Below are 23,219 nucleotides of genomic sequence, written 5' to 3'. Positions count from 1 at the left end.
AGCTGGGACTACAGGCATGCACCACCATGCCCAGCTAATTTTTGTATTTTTGGTAGAGACGGGGTTTCACCATGTTGACCAGGATGGTCTCGATCTCTTGACCTCGTGATCCACCCGCCTCGGCCTCCCAAAGTGCTGGGATTACAGGCTTGAGCCACCGCGCCCGGCCTCTTTTTTTTTTTTTTTTTTGAGGCAGAATCTCACTCTACCACTCTGTTGCCCAGGCTGGAGTGTAATGGCTCAATCTCAGCTCACTGCAACCTCTGCATCCTGGGTTCAAGTGATTCTCCTGCCTCAGCCTCCTGAATAGCTGGGATTACAGGTGCCTGCTACCACACCCGGCTAATTTTTTGTATTTTAAGTAGAGATGGGGTTTTACCATGTTGGCTGGGCTGGTCTTGAACTCCTGACTCAATTAATCCTCCTGTCTCGGCCTCCCAAAGTGCTGGGATTACAGGCGTGAGCCACTGTGCCCAGCGTGGTTCTTTTTTCTGGGTTAAAGAGTACCTGTGGGGGCCAGGCATGGTAGCTCATGCCTGTAAATCCAGCACTTTGGGAGACCAAGGTGGGTGGATCATCTGAGGTCAGGAGTTTGAGACCAGCCTGACCAACATGGAGAAAGCCCATCTCTACTAAAAATACAAAATTAGCTGGGCATAGTGGTGCATGCCTGTTACGGGAGGCTGAGGCAAGAGAATTGCTTGAACCCGGGAGGTGGAGTTTGTGGTGAACTGAGATCTTACCATTGCACTCCAGCCTGGGCAACGAAAGTCAAACTCTTTCCAAAAAAAAATATCTGTGTGGATAAGGGGTGGGGTAGCTACAAAGATTAGATAGAAAAGTACAGCTCAGCCAGGTGCGGTGGCTCACACCTCTAATCCCAGCAATTTGCCATGGTGGGCAGATTACCTGAGGTCAGGAGTTTGAGACCAGCTTAGCCAAATGGAGAAACCCCATCTCTACTAAAAATACAGAAGTTAGCCGGGCATGGTGGTACATGCCTGTAGTCCCAGCTACTGGAGGGGTTGAGGCAGGAGGCTCGCTTGAACACAGGAAGTGGAGGTTGCAGCGAGCTGAGATCGTGCCACTGCACTTCAGCCTGGGCAACGGAGTGAGTCTCTGTCTCAAAAAAAAAAAAATAGTATAGCTCTATTTTCAGAATCACTAGAGCTGTGCCCATTAAAAGGAGTCTCCTTCAGAAATTCAGCAAATGTTTATTTTTTTGAGACAGAGTTTCACACTTGTTGCCTAGGCTGGAGTGCAGTGGCACAATATCAGCTTGCTGCAATCTCTACCTCCTGGTTTCGAGTGATTCTCCTGCCTCAGCCTCCCAAGTAGCTGGGATTACAGGTGCCTGCTACCACACCTGGCTAATTTTTGTATTTTTAGTAGAGATGAGGTTTCATCATGTTGGCCAGGCTGGTTTTGAACTCCTGACCTCAGGTGATCCACCCACCTCAGCCTCCCGAAGTGCTGGGATTACAGGTATGAACCACCATGTTCCACCACCAAATGTTTATTGAAGGAACCTTGTATGCAGACCCTCAAATGGGATAGCATGAAGACAATACCTGTCTCTTTGGCGCATGCCTGTAGTCCCAGCACTTTGGGAGGCTGAGGCGGGTGGATCACCTGATGTCAGGAATTTGAGACCATTCTGGCCAACATGGTGAAAGCCTGTCTCTATTAAAAATACAAAAATTAGCCAGTTGTGGCGGTGGGTGCCTGTAATCCCAGCTATTCGAGGCTGATGCAGGAGAATTGTTTGAAGCCAGGAGGTGGAGATTGCAGTGAGCTGAGATCGAACCACTGCACTTTAGGCTGAGGACAGAACGAGACTCCATCTCAAAAAAAAAACACGTGTCTCTTGTCTCGTATGCTAAGTATAGTCAGGGGAGTAAGAGATGTACATTAATAATGTACACTAATAAGCCTTCAAGTTATTATGTACTAAGCAGTGATGTGCACAGGAATAAAAAGACAAAGCATGGTACCTGTTGTCAAGGAGCTTTCAGTTTCAAGTAGGAGCACATGTAATTAAATGAATGTCATTCTGCATATCAGGAGAGAGATTGCTGGTTGGCATAAGAAAGTTCTCCAGAGAGGGCCAGGTATAGTGGCTAATCCAAGCATTTTAAAAGACTGAGGTGAGCTGATTGCTTGAGTCCAGGAATTTGATACTAGCTTGGGCAACATGACAAATCCCCATGTCTACAAAAAAAATAATTAGCTAGGCATGGTGGTGTGCAACTGTAGTCCCAGCTACTTGGGAGGTTGCAGTGAGCCTAGATTGTGCCACTGCACTCCAGCCTAGGCACTGGAGCTCACTCAATGTCTTAAAAAAAAAAAAAAAAGTTCTCCAGAGAGAACTGGAGTAGGGAGGGAACTCACGAATGACTTTATGGAGAAGATGGCATTGGAATAAAGTTTTGAGGAGTGCGATAGAGATTTTTTGGTAGGAATAGAATGGTGTCTGAACAAAGGGATTAGGTTGGGCAAAGACATGAGGCAGCAAAGCTTAGTATGTCTGGAAACAGCAAATAGCCCAGTTGAGCTGTAGGGAAACATTTGTATTGGGTGACGGTGGGAGGTTGGTTGGAATGAGAAAGGTAGAAGGGCTAGAGGTCAGTAGGTGGGTTTTTGGCACCAGATAAGAGAGTTTGGACTTTACCCTATGGTTAATGGCCAGCCATTGAAAGTCTGTGAGCAGAGTTTTGATAGGACCAAGGGAAATGGAAACAGCATTCATAAGATTACAAAACTATCATACAGTCAGGAAGTGTTACGGGCCTGGGCTATGATGCTGGTTGTGGAAAATGAAAGGGTAAAGATAAAGGAAACAAAACACCAAAGAATTTACTGGACTTAGTGATTTACTGTAGGGTTCAGTAAACCTTTCCCCTCCCCTCCCCTCCCCTCGCCCTTCCCCCCAAACCAAAAATGGTTAATAAAACCTTTTTTTTTTTTTTGAGACGAAGTCTCCGTTGCCCAGGCTGGAGTGCAGTGTGGCGCCATCTCCTGGCTCACTGCAAACTCCGCCTACTGGATTCACGTGATTCTCCTGCCTCCAAGCAATTCTCCTGCCTCAGCCTCCTGAGTAGGTGGTATTAAAGGCATGTACCGCCACCATCCCTGGCTAATTTTTATATTTTTAGTAGAGATGGGGTTTTGCCATGTTGGCCAGGCTGGTCTTAAACTCTGACCTCAGGTCATTTGCCCGCCTCGGCCTCCCAAAGTGCTGGGATTACAGGCGTGAGCTACTGCGCCCAGCCAAACCTTTTCTATTAAATGGCTAGATAGGCTTCAGGCTCTGTGGGACATGTGGTCTCTGAGGCTTCATGCTCTGTGGGACATGAGGTCTCTGTTGCACACACTCAACTTCATCTTTGTTGTGTGAAAGCAGCCACAGGGGATACATAAACCATTAAGTTAGGATGTGTTTCAATGACATTTCATCTATGGATATTACAATTTGAATTTTGTATAATTCTCATGAAGTGGCATGAAATAGTTTTGTTTTGACTTTTTGCCAACCATTTTAAAATGTAAAACCCATTCTTAGCTCTTGGGCTATATAAAAACAGGTGGTGGGGCAGATCTGGCTCACGGGCTGTAGCTTGCCAACTCCTGACTTAGTAGATTTGAGGACAGAGGAGTGAGACGGAAAATAACTAACATTTTGAGTCTGACTCACCGAGAAAGTTAATTGTCATTCTTTTCTACAAAAGAATGATAACAAATTTTAGACAAGTCATTCGGGATTTCTCATAAATCAGCACCCCTCCCACTACTGAGCCCCATCACCATACATCACCATACACTAGTGGAATCAGAACCAGTGCTCAAGGTACATGTTTGAGAAGCAGAAGCATCAGAGCATCTGCATAGAAGGGCTGGCTGATACTAGAAGAGGGGGAAGGTATGAGAAATCTTCTCATGTCTTAATTGAGTCATGCGTTTTATGAATATATATTTTTAAGTAATTTTTAAAAATCTGGCCGGGTGTGGTGGCTTGGGCCCGTAACCCCAGCACTTTGGGAGGCTGAGGCTGGTGGATCACCTGAGGTCGGAGTTCGAGACCAGCCTGACCAACGGGGAGAAACACCGTCTCTACTAAAAATACAAAATTAGTTGGATGTGGTGGCGTATGCCTGTCATCCCAGCTACTTAGGAGGCTGAGGCAGGACAACTGCTTGAACCCAGGAGGCAGAGGTTTCGGTGAGCTGAGATCGTGCCATTGCACTCCAGCCGGGGCAATGAGAACGAAACTCTGTCTCTCTCAAACACACAAAAAAGATATTTTCGTAACTTAAGAACCAGCATTCTGCCTCTTGGGATATATTTCAAAGAACCCTATACAGCTCCATCAGGTGGCATGTGCAAGAGTGTTTCTGCAGTATGACTTTGGTGGTGGGGGCCTAGATGCAACCTAAATTGTTCAGCATTAGGAGAATGCATGGTACAACATGTATTTATATTGTGGAGCGTTATGCAACAGAAGCAACAACATGCATGTGCATACAACATAAGTGGAACGTTTAAAAGATATGTCGTGGGAGAAGAAAAAACATGTACAGAAAACATCATTCTGTGACTTCAAAACGTACATAGGAAACAAAAAGCCACAGTATTATTAGAAAGGTTGAGTTTCAGATAAACGGGAGTGAGAATGTCAATAACGGGATCATTTTTGTATAAGAACCTAAAAGAGTTTTAAAAACAAGGACATTCAAAAGGAAAGAAAAAAGGTACAAGGCAAGTTAAATGGCTTGGGTATGGGAATGAGCGGTCCATGAAGTTCTTTATAGGTTCTTATTACCATGAGAAACAATGAGGTGCGCTGAGAAGCCAATCAGAAGCTAGCAAAGTGAGTTACCAGTCCAACTCCCGTTTCCTCTTATCCCTTGTCCAGCTCTTAGAACAGGCTCTGGTGATTGAGGAACAGCTGCGTCGGGCTGCTTACTTGAACATGTCAGAAGACCCTTCTCACCCTTCCATGGCCCTCAACACCCGCTTTGCTGAGGTGGAGTGTTTGGCGGAAAGTCATCAGCACCTGTCCAAGGAGTCAATGGCAGGAAACAAGCCAGCCAATGCAGTCCTGCACAAAGGTAGCCAGTGGCTCCCCTGCCTCCTGCTGATTCAGCTTCCTTCCTCATCTGACCCCATCCCAATGTATATATATCTGTTTTCAAAGCTTTTTCAGAGCTTCTTTGGGAGTTTAGGAGGTACTAGGGATCATTGCCATCCTTGGGAAGCTAATATCTTAGAGGCAATCAAAGACAGTAGTTCTTTGCCTCCTTTTTTTTTTTTTGAGACGGAGTCTTACTCTGTCGCCCAGACTGGAGTGTAGTGGTGCGATCTCAGCTCACTGCAAACTCCACCTGGGAGTTTAATTTCCTGTCTCAGCCTCCTGAGTAGCTGGGATTACAGGCGCCCACCTGACCTTGGGTGATCCAGCCTCCCAAACAGCCTTTTTTTTCTTTTATTTTTTAAGAGATGGTTCTCGGCTGTGCACAGTGGCCCAGGCCTGTAATCTCATCCCTTTGGGAGGACTTGGCCCACTGCCACTTCTACCTCCTGTGTTCAGGCGATTCTCCTGCCTCAGCCTCCTGAGTAGCTGGGACTACAGGCATGCAGCACCACTTGTGGCTCATTTTTGTATTTTTATTAGAGGGTTTCACCATGTTTGCCAAGCTGGTCTTGAACTGACTTCAAGTGATCCACCTGCCTCGGCCTCCCGAAGTGCTGGGATTATAGGCATGAGGATCCACCATGTCTGGCCCTGGCCACCTATTTTAACTTCAAATATATTCAGGTTCTTGAGATGGAAAGCAAAGCAGAATAATATAGTGTCATTTGGGATACTTTAGAGGTAACTTCAGGTGATAAAAGATCCCTTCAAATTCTAGACCCCTTTCAACATTTTGTTTCTAATTAAAGTAAAAGGTTATGAGGAGGTGGAGGGTGAAATGAGGAAAAGAATGCTGTTACAATGGAGGTGGGAGACAGATTCTGAAGGTAGAGAAGTATTAAGGGAAAAGAAAACAGGAATAAGCTTCTCAAGAAGGGGAAATACCGTAATAGCAAGGGATAGTGAAGGTTTAGGTGACTAAAAAGCGCAGGATTATGGACAGTTGGAACTGGAATATGAGGAATAGGAATTGGAACATGATGGAGGTCAGGTGACAGAAGACTAACACATCACAGTCACTGAGAAGTGACAGGGGGCTGGTCCACTAAGATAGAGGGAGCTCAGTCTTGGCCACCACAGCTCACCACCTCTTTTTCTCCCTGTGCAGTTCTGAAACAGCTGGAAGAACTGCTGAGTGACATGAAAGCCGATGTGACTCGACTCCCAGCTACCATTGCCCGAATTCCCCCAGTTGCTGTGAGGTTACAGATGTCAGAGCGTAACATTCTCAGCCGCCTGGCAAACCGGGCACCCGAGCCTACCCCACAGCAGGTAGGACTATTTTCTTCTCGATGCCACCTCTTCCTGCAGAACCATTCTAGACCTTGTAACTTTGCTTTATGTCCCTAGCTTTGCATACTGGGTGGGTGGGCGATCAGTGAATTCCCTTGAGACTGGGTAGCTTCCTGTCCTCTGGAATTCTGACCCCTTGGTTCTCTTTCTCTATAGGTAGCCCAGCAGCAGTGAAGATGCAGATTGTTACCACCTCCACCGCTGAGCAGTGACCTTCCTCACTTTTCTCTTGTCCCAGCTTCTCCCTTGGGGGCCTGAGAGACCCTCACCTTCCTTCTGCCCATCTTCCATGTTGTAAAGGAACAGCCCCTGTGCACTGGGAGAGGGGTGGGAGTGAGGGGCAGTGGTGCCCTTCCTGCAGGAGAGACATGCAGCAGTAGCGCCGGCGCCATCTGCAGGAGCTGGCGGGCTGGCCTTCTGGACCCTGGCTTCTCCCCACTGTAACGCCTGTTACACACAAACTGTTGTGGGTTCCTGCCAGGCTTGAAGAAAATGATCTGAATTTCTTCCTCCTTTTGGTTTTATTTTGTTGGTTTATTTTGTGTTTTCTTTTCTCCTTTTTGGGGGGTATTCAGAGTGGGCTGGGCCCCTGGGCGAGACACAGCTACCTCTGTTGGCATCTTTTTAATACCAGGAACCCAGCGGCTTTAGCCACTGAGCGGCTAAATGAAATAAAGTAGAAAAAAAAAAAAAAAAGGAAAAAACCAAAAGCATAAAAAACCACAGCAAATTTCTTGATGAAAATTGAAAATAAAAGTTTCCTTGTATTTTAGTGCTCTGGTTCAGTGTGGGTGTGGGTGTAGGTGCAGGTGGATGAGTGTGTGTGGCAGGAGCCCGGCACCTGTATAATTGAAAATTAAGGTATCCTGATAACTCCACTGAAGAGCTGGGTTCTGTGTGTGGGTGCAGTGTGTGCCCAGCCAAGGATGGCTTCTACCTGTGGAAAATGAGAGGCTGCAAGATTGGAGGACCACAGCTTGATAGTTCCGTGACCTTGAACAAGTTGTTTAACTTATGTGGGATGCAGAATTCTCTTGTATAAAACAAAGAGATCTACCTCATGGTTGTCAAGTTAAGCCAGTAAAGTACTTTTAACAGTTTTTAACATCATCTAACCACTACCTTAATGTTAGTTTCAGGGAAGGCTGAGGGAGGTTTTTCTTGCTCAGTTGTGCAAAATGGGGATGCAATTTGTGGACGAGCACAGCCTCGATTTAACACCCCCGGAGGCCGGACCAAACCCCCTCCCACCCCGAAATCCTGGTTAGCTCATCCTTCCTCCCGTCCTAGACCAGATCAGCCTTGCGTGTAATCCGTCGTTTCCCAACTAATCGTAGACTCGCCTGAAAGCGAGTTCGGGCTGAGACGCCCCCTGTGAACGAGGTGCAGTGCAGCACCTCAACCGAGAGACTGAGCAGGTGTGAGCGTCAAGGAAGGGGCTGGTAGGGCGGGGCGCGGTGGCTCAGAGCCTGTAATCTCAGCACAAAGGCGGGGGCAAGGATGATCGCTTAAACCAAGGCGACAGAGACGACCCCCCCCCCACCCATTACACCCCGTCTCTGTAAAAGATTTTAAAAAGGGGGAGGCTGGGAGTAGAAGGTAAGTGGCAAGGAATTCCATGATTTTTTTCTTTTTTTGAGGTGGTTTCGCTCTTGCTCAGGCTGGAGTGAAGCGGCACGATCTCCGCTCACTGCAACCTCCGCATCCCGGGTTCAAGCAATTCTCCTGCTTCAGCCTCGCAAGCAGCTGGGATTATAGGCGCCCGCCACTACGCCCGGCTAATTTTTGTATTTTTAGTAGAGATGGGGGTTTCACCATGTTGACCAAGCTGGTCTCGAACTTCTGACCTCAGGCGATCCACCCACCTCAGTCTTCCAAAGTGCAGGGATTACAGGCGTGAGCCACCGCGCCCGGCCTGGAGCTACATTATCTTGATGCTGGATTAAAGCACTGCAAGCTAGGGAGAGGACCCCGCTGTCGGGCCCTGGTTCGAGGAGAGGGTGCGGCTTTCATGCACCAGCTTTTCTGACAGAAACCGGCCATGAGGCTCAAAGTTAACTCCTTGAAGGAAGGGCGGGCAAGCTGAGAGGTTTCGTCGCATTGCTCCCTCCACACCCCACGGGTGTAAGCTGTGCGTCCCCTTCGAATTTCCCCCTGCCAGCCACCGCCGCCGGCTCCGCGCTCTTTCCCAGGGCAAGCGTAAGTTCCGGGTGCGGCGGCCTACCGGACGCAACCGGAAGAGGCGGAGCCACGAGGCTAGCGCCACCCGTGCGCCTGCGTGGAACGATTCTGTGGCGAATGCGGGCTGAAAGCTAGCTCCGGGGTGCACGTGGAGCGCCGCCCGAAGGGCAGTCTCAGGCGGTAACCCGCGTTCTGGTGGGTCTAGAGGAAGTTGGGGGACGAAGGGTGGCAGCGCTGACCTGGTCTGGGACGTGGGGAGAGGGATGCGCTGCCGGGGTTTCCGGGTGGGAGGACGTTTGGTCGGCCTTCCAGGGGGATAGCGGGGGTGCTTGAGTCGCGGGTGCTGAGTTGAGCCTGTGCCTTTTCCCGCGCTGATACGCCGAGCCTGCGTTCTGCCATTCCCTCCGACACGCACGACGCTCTCTTCTCCCACTTCTGTATGCCACAGTACCATGGGGCGCAAGTTGGACCCTACGAAGAAGGAGAAGCGGGGGCCAGGCCGAAAGGCCCGGAAGCAGAAGGGCGCCGAGACAGAACTCGCCAGATTCTTGCCCGCAGGTAACGATTAGTTGTGGCCCCCTGATCCCTCAGCTTTTGCAGTATTCTGTATCATAACCGCGTCTCTTTTTTCGTCTCTGTTCATTTTCTATTCAGTCTTCTGTGCGTGAGTTACTAGGAGGTATGAATGAAACACTGTCGTTGAGATTGTAGGTACTGTTTAGGTTGTAGAGAAGATGTGACACGGACACAACTATTCGTGCAAGGAAAAGTGTGGTTTAAAACATTGTGGGTTCAGGGGAAGGGAGATCCTATGCAGAACTGTAAAAGTTTTTGTTAAGATGGGTTTTGAAAAATGGGTAACATTGTAGTAAGAGGAAGCAGTGAAAGAGAGGGGTCAGTCAATGACTTGCGTTTTGGAAGGGATGGAAATGGAAAAGCATGGAACCGGCGTCACTCCGAGTCGTCTGCTGTGTGGAAGACTGGACCGGGAGTTTGTGTTGGGCATTGGATAAAGGATCCAGTTTATTGAGATGGTACCAAACGCTGGACATTATATTGAACTTGTTGGTCATGTTATATCACTTCATCGTCTTAGAGTGTCCTGTGAGAGAGGCACTGTTAAGGAAGTGGATGCTGAGAGGTGAAGAAACTCGTATAGCCAGGCATGGTGGTTCACGCCTGTAATCCCAGCACTTTGGGAAGCCGAGGCAGGTGAATCACCTGAGGTCAGGTAGTCGAGATCAGCCTGGCCAACATGGTGAAACCCCGTCTGTATTAAAAATACAAAAATTAACTGGGTGTGATGGCTCGGGCCTGTAGTCCCACATACTCGGGAGGCCGAGGCAAGAGAATCACTTGAACTGGGGAGATGGAGGTTGTAGTGAGCCGAGATTGCTCCACTGCATTCCAACTTGGGAGACAAGAGTGAAACTCCATTTCAAAAAACTCATGTACAGCTATTATATAATGACAGGGCTGAGATTCAAATGGCCTCCCTTTAATTAGTGTACTAATTCTCTTACCATTTTTATTTTCATTCCCTTTTTTATTTTTAATTTACTTTTATTTATTTTTTTTGAGATGGAGTCTTGCTTTGTCGGAGTGTGGGTTGTAGTGCAGTGGTGTGATCTCAGCTCACTGCAACCTCCACCTCCCGGGTTCAAGCGATTCTCCTGCCTCAGCCTCTGAAGTAGCTAGGACTACAGGCGCATGCCACCATGCCTAGCTAATTTTTGTATTTTTAGTAGAGACAGGGTTTCACCATGTTGGCCAGGATGGTCTTGATCTCTTGACCTCGTGATCTTTGCGCCTTGGCCTCCCAAAGCGTTGGCACTGCAGGCATGAGGCACCGCACCCAGCCCTCATTTACTTTTAATGTTTCCTGTAACTTATTCTGCCTAATTTTTCTTTTTTAAACAGTAAGTGATGAAAATTCCAAGAGGCTGTCTAGTCGTGCTCGAAAGAGGTAAGTGTGGGTATCAAGACTTCAGTAGATTAAATTGGTACTGCTCATCTTTGACCACAGAGTTAATTGTGGACTCTCATATTTCCCTGTGGTGGAAATGGCAGAGCCTGGAAGTATCTTCCCATTTCTTCACTGCTTGTTTCTCTTGTATCTTTTCAGAGCAGCCAAGAGGAGGTTGGGCTCTGCTGAATTCCCTGAGACAAATAAGTCTCCTGAGGCCAAGCCGTTGCCTGGAAAGCTACCACAAGGTCAGTGAAACTAAGAGCTGGATACTACATGTGGAGTCCTCTGGGTCCTGGGTAGGGAAGGACTTGCTGAATATTTCCAGAAGGGAACAGCCAAAGGACATTCTGAGGGGTAGAAAGTATAGGCTCCCAGGGTGTGGGGCCAAGGAATGTGTGGCTGCCATTAGTCCAGAACTTTTCAAACCCTTAGGGATCTCTGCAGGAGCTGTCCAGACAGCTGATAAGAAGGGAACCCAGTCCCTATTTAATGCTGCTCGAGGCAAGAAGCGCCCAGCACCTAGCAGTGATGAGGAAGAGGAAGACTCTGAAGAAGATGATGTGGTGAACCATGGGGACCTCTGGGACTCCGAGGACAGTGATGCTGATATGGTAGATGACTATGGAGCTGACTCCAACTCCGAGAATGAGGAGGAAGGTGAAGAGGTGAGATTCATCTCTCTGGGCATTCAGAGAAGATCCTTGCTATTTAGTTTTTTTCTAGATTTTTGAGACTATTTTTTAGTGACAAGGATAAGCCTGATTAGAGGAAAACAATTTTTGTGCTCCATCACTGTTTCCCTACTGCCTTACATCTTCTCCCAGTGCACCTGCAAGTTTGAAACTGCTGTAGGATAGAGCATTTAAAAAAATCTGGAAGGCTTTGCTGATGTGGATGTGGGAAGACGGACAATGCTATGCTCCGCCGATGGGAATAGACGTGTAGGCACTGTTTTTATAAAGCAGTTAACTCAGAACTTTGAAAAATGTGTTCCTTTTGGCTGGGTATGGTGGCTCCCATCTATAATCGCAGCACTTTGGGAGGCTAAGGCAGGAGGATTTCTTGAGACCAGGAGTTGGAGACCAGCTTGGACAACATAGGGTAAACCCATATCTACAAAAAATTAAAAAATTGGCTGAGTGCAGTGGCTCACACCTGTATTCCTAGCACTTTGGGAGGCCAGGTGGATCACCTGAGCTCAGGAGTTTGAGACCAGCCTGGGGCAACTTCAGCCTGGGCAACAAAGTGAGACTCTGTCTCAAAAAAAAAAATTAGCTGGTGTGGTGGCATACGCCTGTAGTCCCAGCTACTCAGGAGGCTGAGGCGGGAAGATGACTGGAGCTTGGGAGGTTAAGGATGCAGTGACCTGTGATCTTTACTGCACTCCAGCCTGGATGACAGAGTGACACTGTCAAAAAAAAAAAAAACAAGCTGGCCGGGCGCGGTGGCTCAAGCCTGTAATCCCAGCACTTTGGGAGGCCGAGGCGGGTGGATCACGAGGTCAAGAGATCGAGACCATCCTGGTCAACATGGTGAAACCCCATCTCTACTAAAAATACAAAAAATTAGCTGGGCATGGTGTTGCGTGCCTGTAATCCCAGCTACTCAGGAGGCTGAGGCAGGAGAATCGCCTGAACCCAGGAGGCGGAGGTTGCGGTGAGCCGACATTGTGCCATTGCACTCCAGCCTGGGTAACATGAGTGAAACTCCGTCTCAAAAAAAAAAAAAAAACTGAATCCTTTTGACATAGTAATACCCTGTTAAGGGAGATGATCCAAAATGTAGGCAAAGAGTTATTTACTGAGGTGCAGGAAATTATTATAAAATTAGTGTGTGAATGTATTATTAGAACTGTATAGAATAAAAAAAGTTTCCCTGTGCACCCTTTCCTGCAATGCCGTGTATCTACAGAGTCACTATTAGGTTTGCAGGCACCATGTGGATCATAATGGCAGAAACTCTGGAAACTTCCAAAATATACGATCTGCCTAAGTAAATTATGGTTCATGCATATGATGTAGTTAACACTGGTCATTATGTCTGTGAAAATGCTTGTGATCTAACTGAAGTATCAAAAGCAAGAAACAAACCTGAAAATGCATTATGTGAAAAATATACAGTAAGTCTGGAAAAAATGGCAAAATGGTGGCCAAGGGCAGTTTTTTGTCTTTTTTTTTTTTTTTTTTTGCAACCTCTGTTTCCCGGGTTCAAGCGATTCTCCTGTCTTGGCCTCCTGAGTAGCTGGGACTACAGGTGTGTACCACCACGCCCGGCTAATTTTTTGTATTTTTAGTAGAGGCAGGGTTTCACTGTGTTAGCCAGGATGGTCTCGATCTCCTGACCTCATGATCTGCCCGCCTTGCCTCAGCCTCCCAAATGATGGGATGACAGGTGCGAGCCACCATGTCTGTCCTTAACCCTTTTTATACATACAGGTATTTGTGTTTCAAGTTTTTTTTTCTTAATGAAAAAGTGAAAAATGTAGAAAAGGAGTAGGAAAAAAAGTGTAATGAACCCTTTCATTCATTACTTAGTTTCTTTCTTTTTTTTTTTGTTTGAGATGGAGTCTTGTTCGGTCGCTCAGGCTGGAGTGCAGTGGCTCAATCTCAGCTCACTGCAACCTCCACATCCTGGGTTCAAGCAATTCTCCTGCCTCAGCCTCCCAAGTAGCTGGGATTATAGATGCGCGCCACCACGCTTGGCTAATTCATTACTTAGTTTCAACAGTGATCAATATTGTGCGAATCTTATTTTCATTTCCTTGCTTCTCTATTTCCTTCTGAGAGCAAGCGTTAACATTTTTATTTAGCAGAAAAAAATAAGATACAGAGATAGAAAGTGCTTCATGGGCTGATGGAAAGGCAGGCCTGTATTAACAGCCCTTGTCTCTTCAGTTGCTGCCCATTGAAAAAGCTGCTCGAAAGCAGAAGGCCCGGGAAGCTGCTGCTGGGTGAGTTTTGGAAGCTGTTGGGATGGAGCATAGGCAGCAGCTGGGGTGGGGGAAGCTGTGAGGAAGGAGGAGGTGTTTGTTTTGGTCTGTGAATCACTCTGTTCCTGGACCTATTTCTAGGGTCCAGTGGAGTGAAGAGGAGACAGAGGATGAAGAGGAAGAGGAAGAAGTGACCTCTGAGTCAGGCCCCCCAAAAGAGGAGGAGGCAGATGGGGGCCTGCAGATCAATGTGGATGAGGAGCCGTTTGTGCTGCCCCCTGCTGGGGAGATGGAGCAGGATATCCTTGCAGGGCAGAGTGAGCAGTAGGAGGAAGGTGCTTAGGAGAGGGATTTCCAGGCCCCAGGACATCATGACACAGTTCCTTAACAGGCCCACATGCCCAGGCTCCAGACCTGCAACGAGTTCACAAGCGGATCCAGGATATCGTGGGAATCCTGCGTGATTTTGGGGCTCAGCGGGAAGAAGGGCGGTCTCGTTCTGAATACCTGAACCGGCTCAAGAAGGATCTGGCCACTTACTACTCCTATGGAGACTTCCTGCTTGGCAAGCTCGTGGACCTCTTTCCTCTGTCTGAGGTACTAGATTGCCAGAATGCCCCCTCTGCTTTTCTTTCTCACCACCTTACCCTGTGTAAGGAAGATGTTCGAGCCTCCTTGTCTCCCTCCTCTGAGCTCCTTAGCCAGCCTCACTTATTCCCTGCTGTCTTTCCCGAAGCTGGTGGAGTTCTTAGAAGCTAATGAGGTGCCTCGGCCCGTCACCCTCCGGACCAATACCTTGAAAACCCGACGCCGAGACCTTGCCCAGGTAAGGTGTGGCTTTTGAGGTTTGCTCACCTCAGAAGGGGACTGACTGCTGCCAACTCCAGAGGTTCCCCTATGCCACCCTGACTGGGTGGGGCGTTAGCACCTAAGCAAGATCCCGGGAGGCAAACCCATAGGCCTGGTGTCTTTGGCAGGCTGGGGGCATAGGACCTCTGGGAAATGGGAAGTTCATCCCTCCATCCGGCCTCTGCTCCCTGTGACTGGGATGAGACTGCAGGATGAGCGTGCTGCCTCCCAAGAAAAGTGGAAGATCATTGAGGAGCTGGGGAAACATAATTTCTCACTGCAAAAAAAAGACATATGCACATATGCACACTCAGTATTTTGAAGTCATTTCCAAGGGTTCAGGGGCCCCAGGGTAAAGACCCCCTGTTCTGAAGTCAGTTGTTTGGTTGTATGTGTTGTGTATCTCTTGGTGTAAAGAAAGCCTAATAATGTTATGTGCTGTAACCAATATTACTAAATTTTTTGGATGGGGGAGGGGCTCGGCCTCTTAGAAAATCAGATGCCACTTCCAGGAAATAATAGGAGGTGGCATCCTGCACCGTTGGAATGAAGTTCACACCTTGAGTTAGGAGCCTGAGGTTAAGAAAAAAGGGCACCATAGGATGGGGTGGGAGAGAGAAACTGCTCAATGAGTCCATGATGACTGTGTTCTCAGTAAGCGCTCTAGGAGTTGTGGGGCCATGGGCCGTGCTCTTATGAACCATGTTTTTAATGTCTTTATCTGTTTTCTGGGAAGAGTAGCCTATGAGGTTATTAAAATCTTCATCCTGGTCTGGCGTGGTGGCTCATGCCTGAAATCCCAGCACTTTGGGAGGCCGAGGCAGGCGGATCACCTGAGGTCAGGAGTTTGAGACCAGCCTGGCCAACAAGGTGAAACCCTCTCTCTATGAAAAATACAAAAATTAGCCTGATGTGGTGGTGCATACCTTTAGTCCCAGCTACTCGGGAGGCAGAGGCACGAGGAAGAATCGTTTGAATCCAGGAGGTGGAGGTTGCTGTGAGCCCAGATTGTGCCACTGCACCCTAGCCTGGGCAAACAGAGTGAGACTCCATCTCAAAAAAAAAAAAAAAAAAAAAAATCTTCATTCCTCTTCAGGCTCTAATCAATCGTGGGGTTAACCTGGATCCCCTGGGCAAGTGGTCAAAGACTGGACTAGTGGTATATGATTCTTCTGTGCCCATTGGTAAGTCTCCCGTACCCAAGAGCCCTTCCACCTCTGTTCCTGTCCCTACTGCATGTCACAGGGTGCTCCTTCTCCACAGGTGCTACCCCCGAGTACCTGGCTGGGCACTACATGCTGCAGGGAGCTTCTAGCATGTTGCCTGTCATGGCCTTGGCACCCCAGGAACATGAGCGGATCCTGGACATGTGTTCTGCCCCTGGAGGAAAGACCAGCTACATTGGTATGAGAGAGGGGCAGGCAGGTGGGATTCACTGGCCTCTCTTGCTTTTGAAAGTAGATGGGGTTGCTGACTTTCTAGTGCTCACGGAATGCAATGTACAGGCAGCTAGCAGAGTGGTGAGGAGCAGTTTCTGGAGTTGGCCTGGATTCCAGTGCCGGTGTGCCACTTACTAATCATCTGACCATGGGTCCTCTTTTGTCTTCCGTAAAATGGGATGGTAATTGTGCTTGGGTCAGGCCTGTATTATGCTTGGATTGTGAGTGTTAAGATGATGCATTTAGAAGTCCTTGGCAGTGTTCAGCACATAATCAGTAGTCATAACTTTTATTAAGCTGCTATTACTTAAAAGAAGTAATTTAGTATGTACCAGACAGGTGTTCAGTAAAAATAGGAAAACCACATCGGTAGACTTGCCAACCACCAGGGGCTAGTGCAGAGTGGATCAGCCTATACAGTGGGCCGGCTTCTTGGGAGTGAAGTTGCCTTGAGGTGATGATGCTTCTCATGTGGATTCCCAGACAGGAGGGTGGGAGCAAGTGTGGAGATGGCGTAACCGGCTGATCAGCACTGTTACTGCCCTCCCTTTAGCTCAGCTGATGAAGAACACGGGTGTGATCCTTGCCAATGACGCCAATGCTGAGCGGCTCAAGAGTGTTGTGGGCAATTTGCACCGGCTGGGAGTCACCAACACTGTTATCAGCCATTATGATGGGCGTCAGTTCCCCAAGGTGAGGCTTGGGCAGTGTCTCCTGATGAGGCTTCTTCCACTTTACCTTCACCCTTCCTGACCTCAATGTTTAGACTTGACCCTAGTAAATGGTGCACTGCCGGTTGCAGAAGAGACATCTGATTCATCTGTTTCTTTTCCCCAGGTGGTGGGAGGCTTTGACCGAGTACTGCTGGATGCTCCCTGCAGTGGCACTGGGGTCATCTCCAAGGACCCAGCTGTGAAGACTAACAAGGTGAGGATTTGGGTGGTGGGCCCCTGAGAGGCCTTGGCTGGGTCTTGTAGAGCTGGAAAGAGGGGTGGGGACTCTCCTCCCCTCCTGAGGCTACCTTTGGGTCTCCGTTTGGGACAGGATGAGAAGGACATTCTGCGCTGTGCTCACCTCCAGAAGGAGTTGCTCCTGAGTGCTATTGACTCTGTCAATGCCACCTCCAAGACAGGAGGCTACCTCGTTTACTGCACCTGTTCTATCATGGTGAGACTCCGCCATGGCAGAGCCGGGAGGCTGGGCTGGGAGGGCTCTTTGCCCATTAGAGCTCCCTTAAGTTCCAGCTCTGCTTTTTCCTCCCTTCTGTCTTTGTCTTCCCCTCGCATCCAGGTGGAAGAGAATGAGTGGGTGGTCGACTACGCTCTGAAAAAGAGGAATGTGCGACTGGTGCCCACAGGCCTAGACTTTGGCCAGGAAGGTTTTACCCGCTTTCGAGAAAGGCGCTTCCACCCCAGTCTGCGTTCTACCCGACGCTTCTACCCTCATACCCACAATATGGATGGCTTCTTTATTGCCAAGTTCAAGAAATTCTCCAATTCTATCCCCCAGTTCCAGACAGGTAAGTGATGTTTTTCTACCCTTCGTCACCACTTTTGCTCTTTCCACCTTTCAGGAGGCTTTATGGAGTGACAGAAGTTCGGGAAAGGAAAGATCCATGCATCCCTTACTCCAGCCTTTGCATGCTTGGATGAGAGAAGCCTTTCATTCCAGCTAGAATTGTTTTTAAGTGCTGGGTCCGTGTGAATAGGTTAAAGGGTTCATAAGGATGGAGGCCTTTTCCTGTATTCTGCCAAGTGGCTGCAGTTGTTCAGCACTAAATGCATTCCAAATGCAGGTTGTGGTTTCTTTTCCTTCTTGGCACAGGTTGACTTACTGGTACTATGCCTCTGCTGGTCCAGCATTCTCAGCACTGGGTTGGAACAGAGCTCCACAGAACTGTCAGCAGTTCTTTGAGCCCATCACACTCATTGCAGATTGTTTTCTCAGCCATCTTGAGGAGTCTGGCCTGGATCTCAAGGGAAGGGTGGGGTTTTCTGAAACAGCCTTAAGAGCGCCGCTGACCAGGCGCGGTGGCTCACACCTGTAATCCTAGCACTTTGGGAAGCCGAGCAGGCAGATCACGAGGTCAAGAAATCGAGACCATCCAGGCCAAAATGGTGAAACCCCATCTCTACTAAAAAATACAAAAATTAGCTGGGCGTGGTGGCACATGTCTGTAGTTCCAGCTATTCAGGAGGCTAAGGCAGGAGAATTGCCTGAACCTGGGAGGCGAAGGTTGTGGTGAGCTGAGATCATGCCACTGCACTCCAGCCTGGCGCCTGGTGACAGAGTGAGATTCTGTCTCAAAAGCAAAAACAAGAGTGCTGCTTACTGGGATATATCCCTGGGTTTAGTTGGAAGAGGGAGAGAAGAGATACTTCATAAACAGTAGAATTTGTCTGGGCGTGATGGCTCATGCCTGTAATCCCAGCACTTTGGGAGGCCAAGGCAGGGAGATCACCTGAGGTCAGGAGTTTGACATAGTGAAACCCCGTCTCTACTAAAAATACAAGAATCAGCCAGGCATTGTGGCCTGTGCCTGTAGTCTCAGGTACTCGGGAGGCTGAGGCAGGAGAATCGCTTGAACCTGGGAGGTGGAGGTTGGAGTGAGATCCTGCCATTGCATTCCAGCCTGGGCAACAGTGAGACTCTGTCTCAAAAAAGAAAAGAAAAAGTAAAATTTGCTATAACTTAAAAAGTACATAAAATGTTAGTCCTTGTTGATGTTCTCCTAGCTTGTCTCTGGTAGTTGTGGGAATCTTAATTATCCTGCACTTCATCACAATCCAAATGGAAAAAAACTTCTTTAATTTAAAAAATAAATAGGCTAGGTGTCGTGGTGGCTCATGCCTGTAAATCCCAGCACTTTGGGAGGCTGAGGCAGTAGGATCACTTAAGACCACGAGTTTGAGACCTGTCTGGGCAACATAGGGAGACTTTGTCTATAGTTCAGTTACTCTGAGGCTGAGGCAGGAGGATCCCTTGAGCCCCAGGAATTTGAGGTTGCAGTGAGCTATTATGGCACCACTGCATCGACACCCTGCCTCAAAAAAAAACAAAAACAAAATATCTCTACTAAATATACAAAAAAAAAAAAAAAAAGGTAAATAAAAAAGTAAATTAGGCTGGGCACAGTGGCTCACGCCTGTAATCCTAGCACTTTGAGAGGCTGAGGTGGGTGGATCATCTGAGGTCAGGAGTTCGAGACCACCTGACCAACATGGAAAAACCCCGTCTCTAATAAAAATACGAAATTAGCCAGGTGTGATGATGCATGCCTGTAATCCCAGCTACTCAGGAGGCTGAGGCAGGAGGATTGCTTGAACCCGAGAGGTGGAGGTTGTGGTGAGCCGAGATTGCACCATTGCACTCCAGCCTGGGCAACAAGAGCAAAACTCCATCTCAAAAAATAAAAATAAAAAATAAAAAATAGGCTTTACGTAAAGCCTAGTGCTTCAGATTTGTTCAGAAGACCCTGTGAGGCTGGGCGCGGTGGCTCACACCTGTAACTCCAGCAGTTTGTGAGGCTGAGGCAGGTGGATCCCTCGAGGTCAGGAGTTCGAGACCAGCCTGGTCAACATGGTGAAACCCTGTCTTTACTAAAAATACAAAAATTAGCCAGCCGTGGTGGCACATGCTTGTAATCATCAGGAGGCTGAGGCAGGAGAATCACTTGAACCCAGGAGGCAGAGGTTGCAGTGAGCCGAGATGACACCACTGCCCTCCAGCCTGGGCAACAGAGCGAGACTCTGTCTCAAAAAAAACCAAAGGCCGGGTGCGGTGGCTCACACCTGTAATCCCAGCACTTTGGGAGGCCGAGGCGGGTGGATCACGAGGTCAAGAGATCGAGACCATCCTGGTCAACATGGTGAAACCCCGTCTCTACTAAAAATACAAAAAATTAGCTGGGCATGGTGGCGCGTGCATGTAATCCTAGCTACTCAGGAGGCTGAGGCAGGAGAATTGCCTGAACCCAGGAGGCGAAGGTTGCGGTGAGCCGAGATCGCGCCATTGCACTCCAGCCTGGGTAACAAGAGTGAAACTCTGTCTCAAAAAAAAAAAAAAACCAAAATAAAAAAACCAAACCCTGAGATTCATCTCTTCCTTATAGCATTTTGTTACTCCTATTCTCAAGGGGGCACAGCTTCCTGTAAAAGTCTTTTGGCCCAGCTTGGCCCTGGCCTCTGCCTGTAATCCTAGCACTTTGGGAGGCCAAGGTGGGCAGATCACCTGAGGTCGGGAGTTCAAGACCTCCCTGACCAAAATGGAGAAACCCTGCCTCTACTAAAAATACAAAATTAGCCAGGAGTGGTGGTGCAAGCCTGTAATCTCAGCTACTTGGCATCTGAGGCAGGAGAATCACTTGAACCTGGGAAGTAGAGATTGTGCTGAGCTAAGATCGTGCCATTGCACTTCAGCCTGGACAAGAAGAGCAAAAACAAACAACCTTTTGGCTCAAGAATAGGCAGTGATCTCTTGATCTTTTTTTTTTTTTTTTTTTTTGAGACTGAGTCTTGCTCTATCACCCAGGCTAGAGTGCAGTGCTACAATCTCAGCTCACTGAAACCTCCGCCTTCCAGGTTCAACTGATTCTTGTGCCTCAGACTCCCAAGTAGGTGGGATTATAGGTGTGTGCCACCATGCCCGGCTAATTTTTATAATTTTAGTAGAGACAGTTTTGCCATGTTGGCTAGGCTGGGTCTTGGACTCCTGGCCTCAAGCAGTCCACTTGCCTTGGCCTTCCAAAGTGCTGGAATTGGAGGTGTGAGCTACCATGCCTTGCCTATAGGCAGTGATCTCTTTTTCTTTCTTTTTTTTTTAGAAGTTCAACAAATATTTAATGTGTGCATATTGATTGTCTTTTTCTTTTTTTTTAAGTTCTTTTTTATTACACTTTAAGATCTGGGGTACACATGCAGATTGTGCAGGTTTGTTACATATGTACACACATGCCATGGTGGTGATTTGCTGCATCCATCACCCCGTCATCTATCTACATTAGGTATTTCTCCTAATGCTATCCCTCCCTGATACCCCACCCCCTGCTATTCCTCTCCTAACCCACTACCCCTTAGGCCCCAGTGTGTGATGTTCTTCTCCCTGTCTCTGTGTGTTCTTATTGTTCAACGCCCACTTATGAGTAAGAACATGCTGTGTTTGATTTTCTGTTCTTGTGTCAGTCTGCTGATAATGTTGGTTTCCAGTTTCATCCATGTCCCTACAAAGGATGTGAACTCATCCTTTTTTATGGCTGCATAGTATTCCATGGTGTGTATGTGCCACATTTTCTTTATCCAGTCTATCATTGATGGGCATTTAGGTTGATTCCAAGTCTTTGCTATTGTGAACAGTGCCACAGTAAACATATGTGTGCATGTGTCCTTATAATAGAATGATTTATAATCCTTTGGGTGTATACCCAGTAATGGGATTGCTGGGTCAACTGATATTTCTATTTCTAGATCCTTGAGGAATCGCCACACTGTCTTCCACAATGGTTGAATTAATTTACACTCCCACCAACAGTGTAAAAGTGTTCCTATTTTTCCACATCCTCTCCAGCACCTGTTGTCTCCTGATTTTTTAATGATTGCCATTCGAACTGGCGTGAGGTGGTATCTCAATGTGGTTTTGATTTGCGTTTCTCTAATGACCAGTGGCAGTGATCTCTTAATACAAGGTTCAACTAGGACTTGAGTAAAGGTGACGTGATACTAAGTAATTACTAAGTAATGGGAATTTAGGTAATCTTTTCTTAGGTACTGACCTAATTGTATGGAACTCCTGGCCAAGAGATGGCAGTTCTCATATTTTAATATGAGAATATTAAAATATGGTGACCAGGCCCATTTTCTGACATGATCTATTTAATTTTAACCCCAGGAAATTCTGAAACAACCACACCTACAAATGTAGACTTGCCTCAGGTCATCCCCAAGTCTGAGAATAGCAGCCAGCCAGCCAAGAAGGCCAAGAGGGCTGCAAAGGCAAAGCAGCAGCTGCAGAAACAGCAACATCCCAAGAAGGCCTCCCCCCAGAAGCTGAATGGCATCTCCAAAGGGGCAGACTCAGAACTGTCCACTATACCTTCTGTCACAAAGACCCAAGCTTCCTCCAGGCTCCAGGATAGCAGTCAGCCAGCTGGAAAAGCTGAAGGGATCAGGGAGCCAAAGGTGGCTGGGAAGCTAAAGCAGCGATCACCTAAATTACAGTCCTCCAAGAAAGTTGCCTTCCTCAAGCAGAATGCCCCTCCCAAGGGCACAGACACAGAAACACCGGCTGTGCTGTCCCCATCCAAGACCCGGGCCACCCTTAAGCCTAAGGACGGTCGTCAGCCCTTTGGAAGGGCCAAGGGGGTTGAGAAGCAGCAGTTGCCAGAGCAGCCTTTCAAGAAAGCTGCCTTCCAGAAACAGAATGGCACCCCCAAGGGGCTTCAGTCTCCCACTGTGTCTCTTGTCAGTTCCACCCACACCCCACCAGCAAAGAGGAGGAAATCTCAGTCCAGGGGCAACAGCCAGCTGCTCCTGTCTTAGATGGTTGAAAACTAGACGGGTGGCTCACTGCCTTTGTCACCGGTTTGGAACTCTTGCCTCTGTGAGGAAGCCTTTTGCACTGTGCATGCCCATGAAATTGAATACACATTTTACAACCTCTGGCCACTGAGTATTTTTTGAGGGAACTGGATACTGCCTTTGCTGCTTTAAGGGTAGAGATGGGAAGGTGGGACTGGGGTTTTGAGGAGAGGGAATGGTTGGGTGCTACTGAGAAGTCAGTTTTAGGCTCCTGCATCCTTGGGTCTTCCCAGGAAAGGAGAGCCCTGGAGTGAGAGTTACAGGAGTTTGCACTGTGGGAAGAGGAGGGCAACAGAAGTGTAGGGGAAGGCCAGGCCTGGTGGCTCATGCCTGCAATCCTAGCACTTTGGGAGATCAAGGTGGGCTGATCACTTGAGATCAGAGTTCGAGACCAGCGTGGCCAACGTGGTGAAACCCAAAATGCAAAAAATTAGCCAGGCGTTGTGGCGGGTGCCTGTAATCCCAGCTACTCGGGAGGCTGAGGCAGGCGAATTGCTTGAATCCGGGAGGTAGAGATTGCAGTGAGTCAAGATCGCGCCACTGCACTCCAGCCTGGGCAAGAGTGAGACTCGGTCTCAAAAATCAAGAAGTGTAGGGGAGATGGGCTTGTCACCAGAACCCATGGGGTCCTGGGCTTTACGCTACCCCGGCTGGTTTCCAGGCGGTGGCTCTCCTCGGCCCTGCGCTCGGCCTCGGACCCGGAAAGGTCTAGGGTCCGGCCTCCAATTGGCGCCTGTCATTGGCTTCCCCCTCGGCCCGCCTCCTGACCTCTGCCCCGCCGCCGAGCCGCCTGATT

The 23,219-nt window shown here is 48.3% G+C and overlaps 2 protein-coding genes and 1 long non-coding RNA gene across 12 annotated transcripts in view; all 3 read left to right on the top strand.

The window, feature by feature from the left end:
- The window catches only part of CHD4 (chromodomain helicase DNA binding protein 4), a 37,238-nt gene extending 29,982 nt beyond the window's left edge, over window positions 1–7,256 (top strand). For 4 of the 7 annotated variants that reach the window (XM_032254587.1, XM_032254584.1, XM_032254581.1 and 1 more), the window contains exons 38-40: window positions 4,913–5,111; window positions 6,300–6,463; window positions 6,641–7,256. In XM_032254587.1, coding sequence (XP_032110478.1) covers window positions 4,913–5,111; window positions 6,300–6,463; window positions 6,641–6,658 — 381 coding nt within the window. In that variant the 3' untranslated portion in view covers window positions 6,659–7,256. The remainder of the gene's footprint in view (window positions 1–4,912; window positions 5,112–6,299; window positions 6,464–6,640) is intronic. The other 3 variants (XM_032254580.1, XM_032254586.1, XM_032254583.1) reach the window with 3 other exon arrangements.
- LOC116534285 lies at window positions 3,212–3,985 on the top strand. Its single transcript, XR_004261656.1, has 2 exons — window positions 3,212–3,324; window positions 3,358–3,985. It is a non-coding gene; the product is annotated as an uncharacterized LOC116534285 (long non-coding RNA).
- Window positions 7,257–8,724: 1,468 nt separating the features above from the next.
- Window positions 8,725–22,506, top strand: NOP2 (NOP2 nucleolar protein). 4 transcript variants are annotated; one of them, XM_032254578.1, is made up of 16 exons: window positions 8,725–8,860; window positions 9,114–9,223; window positions 10,586–10,631; window positions 10,791–10,879; window positions 11,067–11,299; window positions 13,529–13,584; window positions 13,705–13,862; window positions 13,961–14,160; window positions 14,300–14,389; window positions 15,509–15,596; window positions 15,676–15,816; window positions 16,405–16,544; window positions 16,689–16,778; window positions 16,896–17,018; window positions 17,142–17,370; window positions 21,735–22,506. In XM_032254578.1, exons 2-16 carry the CDS (start codon window positions 9,118–9,120, stop codon window positions 22,382–22,384), a joined length of 2,439 nt encoding a protein of 812 aa, XP_032110469.1. In that variant the 5' UTR covers window positions 8,725–8,860; window positions 9,114–9,117; the 3' UTR covers window positions 22,385–22,506. The 4 variants fall into 4 exon arrangements, with proteins under 4 accessions (XP_032110469.1, XP_032110470.1, XP_032110468.1 ...); XM_032254579.1 differs by having other exon boundaries at window positions 11,079–11,299; window positions 21,735–22,500; XM_032254577.1 differs by having other exon boundaries at window positions 11,079–11,299; window positions 16,896–17,370.
- Window positions 22,507–23,219: the final 713 nt, after the last annotated feature.

This window comes from Sapajus apella, unplaced genomic scaffold (genome assembly GCF_009761245.1).
Source record: "Sapajus apella isolate SASKATOON/1434 unplaced genomic scaffold, GSC_monkey_1.0 scaffold86, whole genome shotgun sequence".
NCBI classification, from domain to species: domain Eukaryota; kingdom Metazoa; phylum Chordata; class Mammalia; order Primates; family Cebidae; genus Sapajus; species Sapajus apella.
The sequence above is the reverse complement of the archived record's forward strand: the minus strand, read 5'-3'. Positions and strand labels throughout refer to the sequence as shown.

Coding starts and splice junctions, on each gene's coding strand:
- NOP2 (XM_032254576.1), top strand. CDS start 9,118: ATGGGGCGCAAGTTGGACCCTACGAAGAAGGAGAAGCGGGGGCCAGGC. Junction 10,880..11,066: donor GCCTGGAAAGCTACCACAAG/GTCAGTGAAACT, acceptor TCAAACCCTTAG/GGATCTCTGCAGGAGCTGTC. Junction 16,545..16,688: donor ATGGGCGTCAGTTCCCCAAG/GTGAGGCTTGGG, acceptor TCTTTTCCCCAG/GTGGTGGGAGGCTTTGACCG.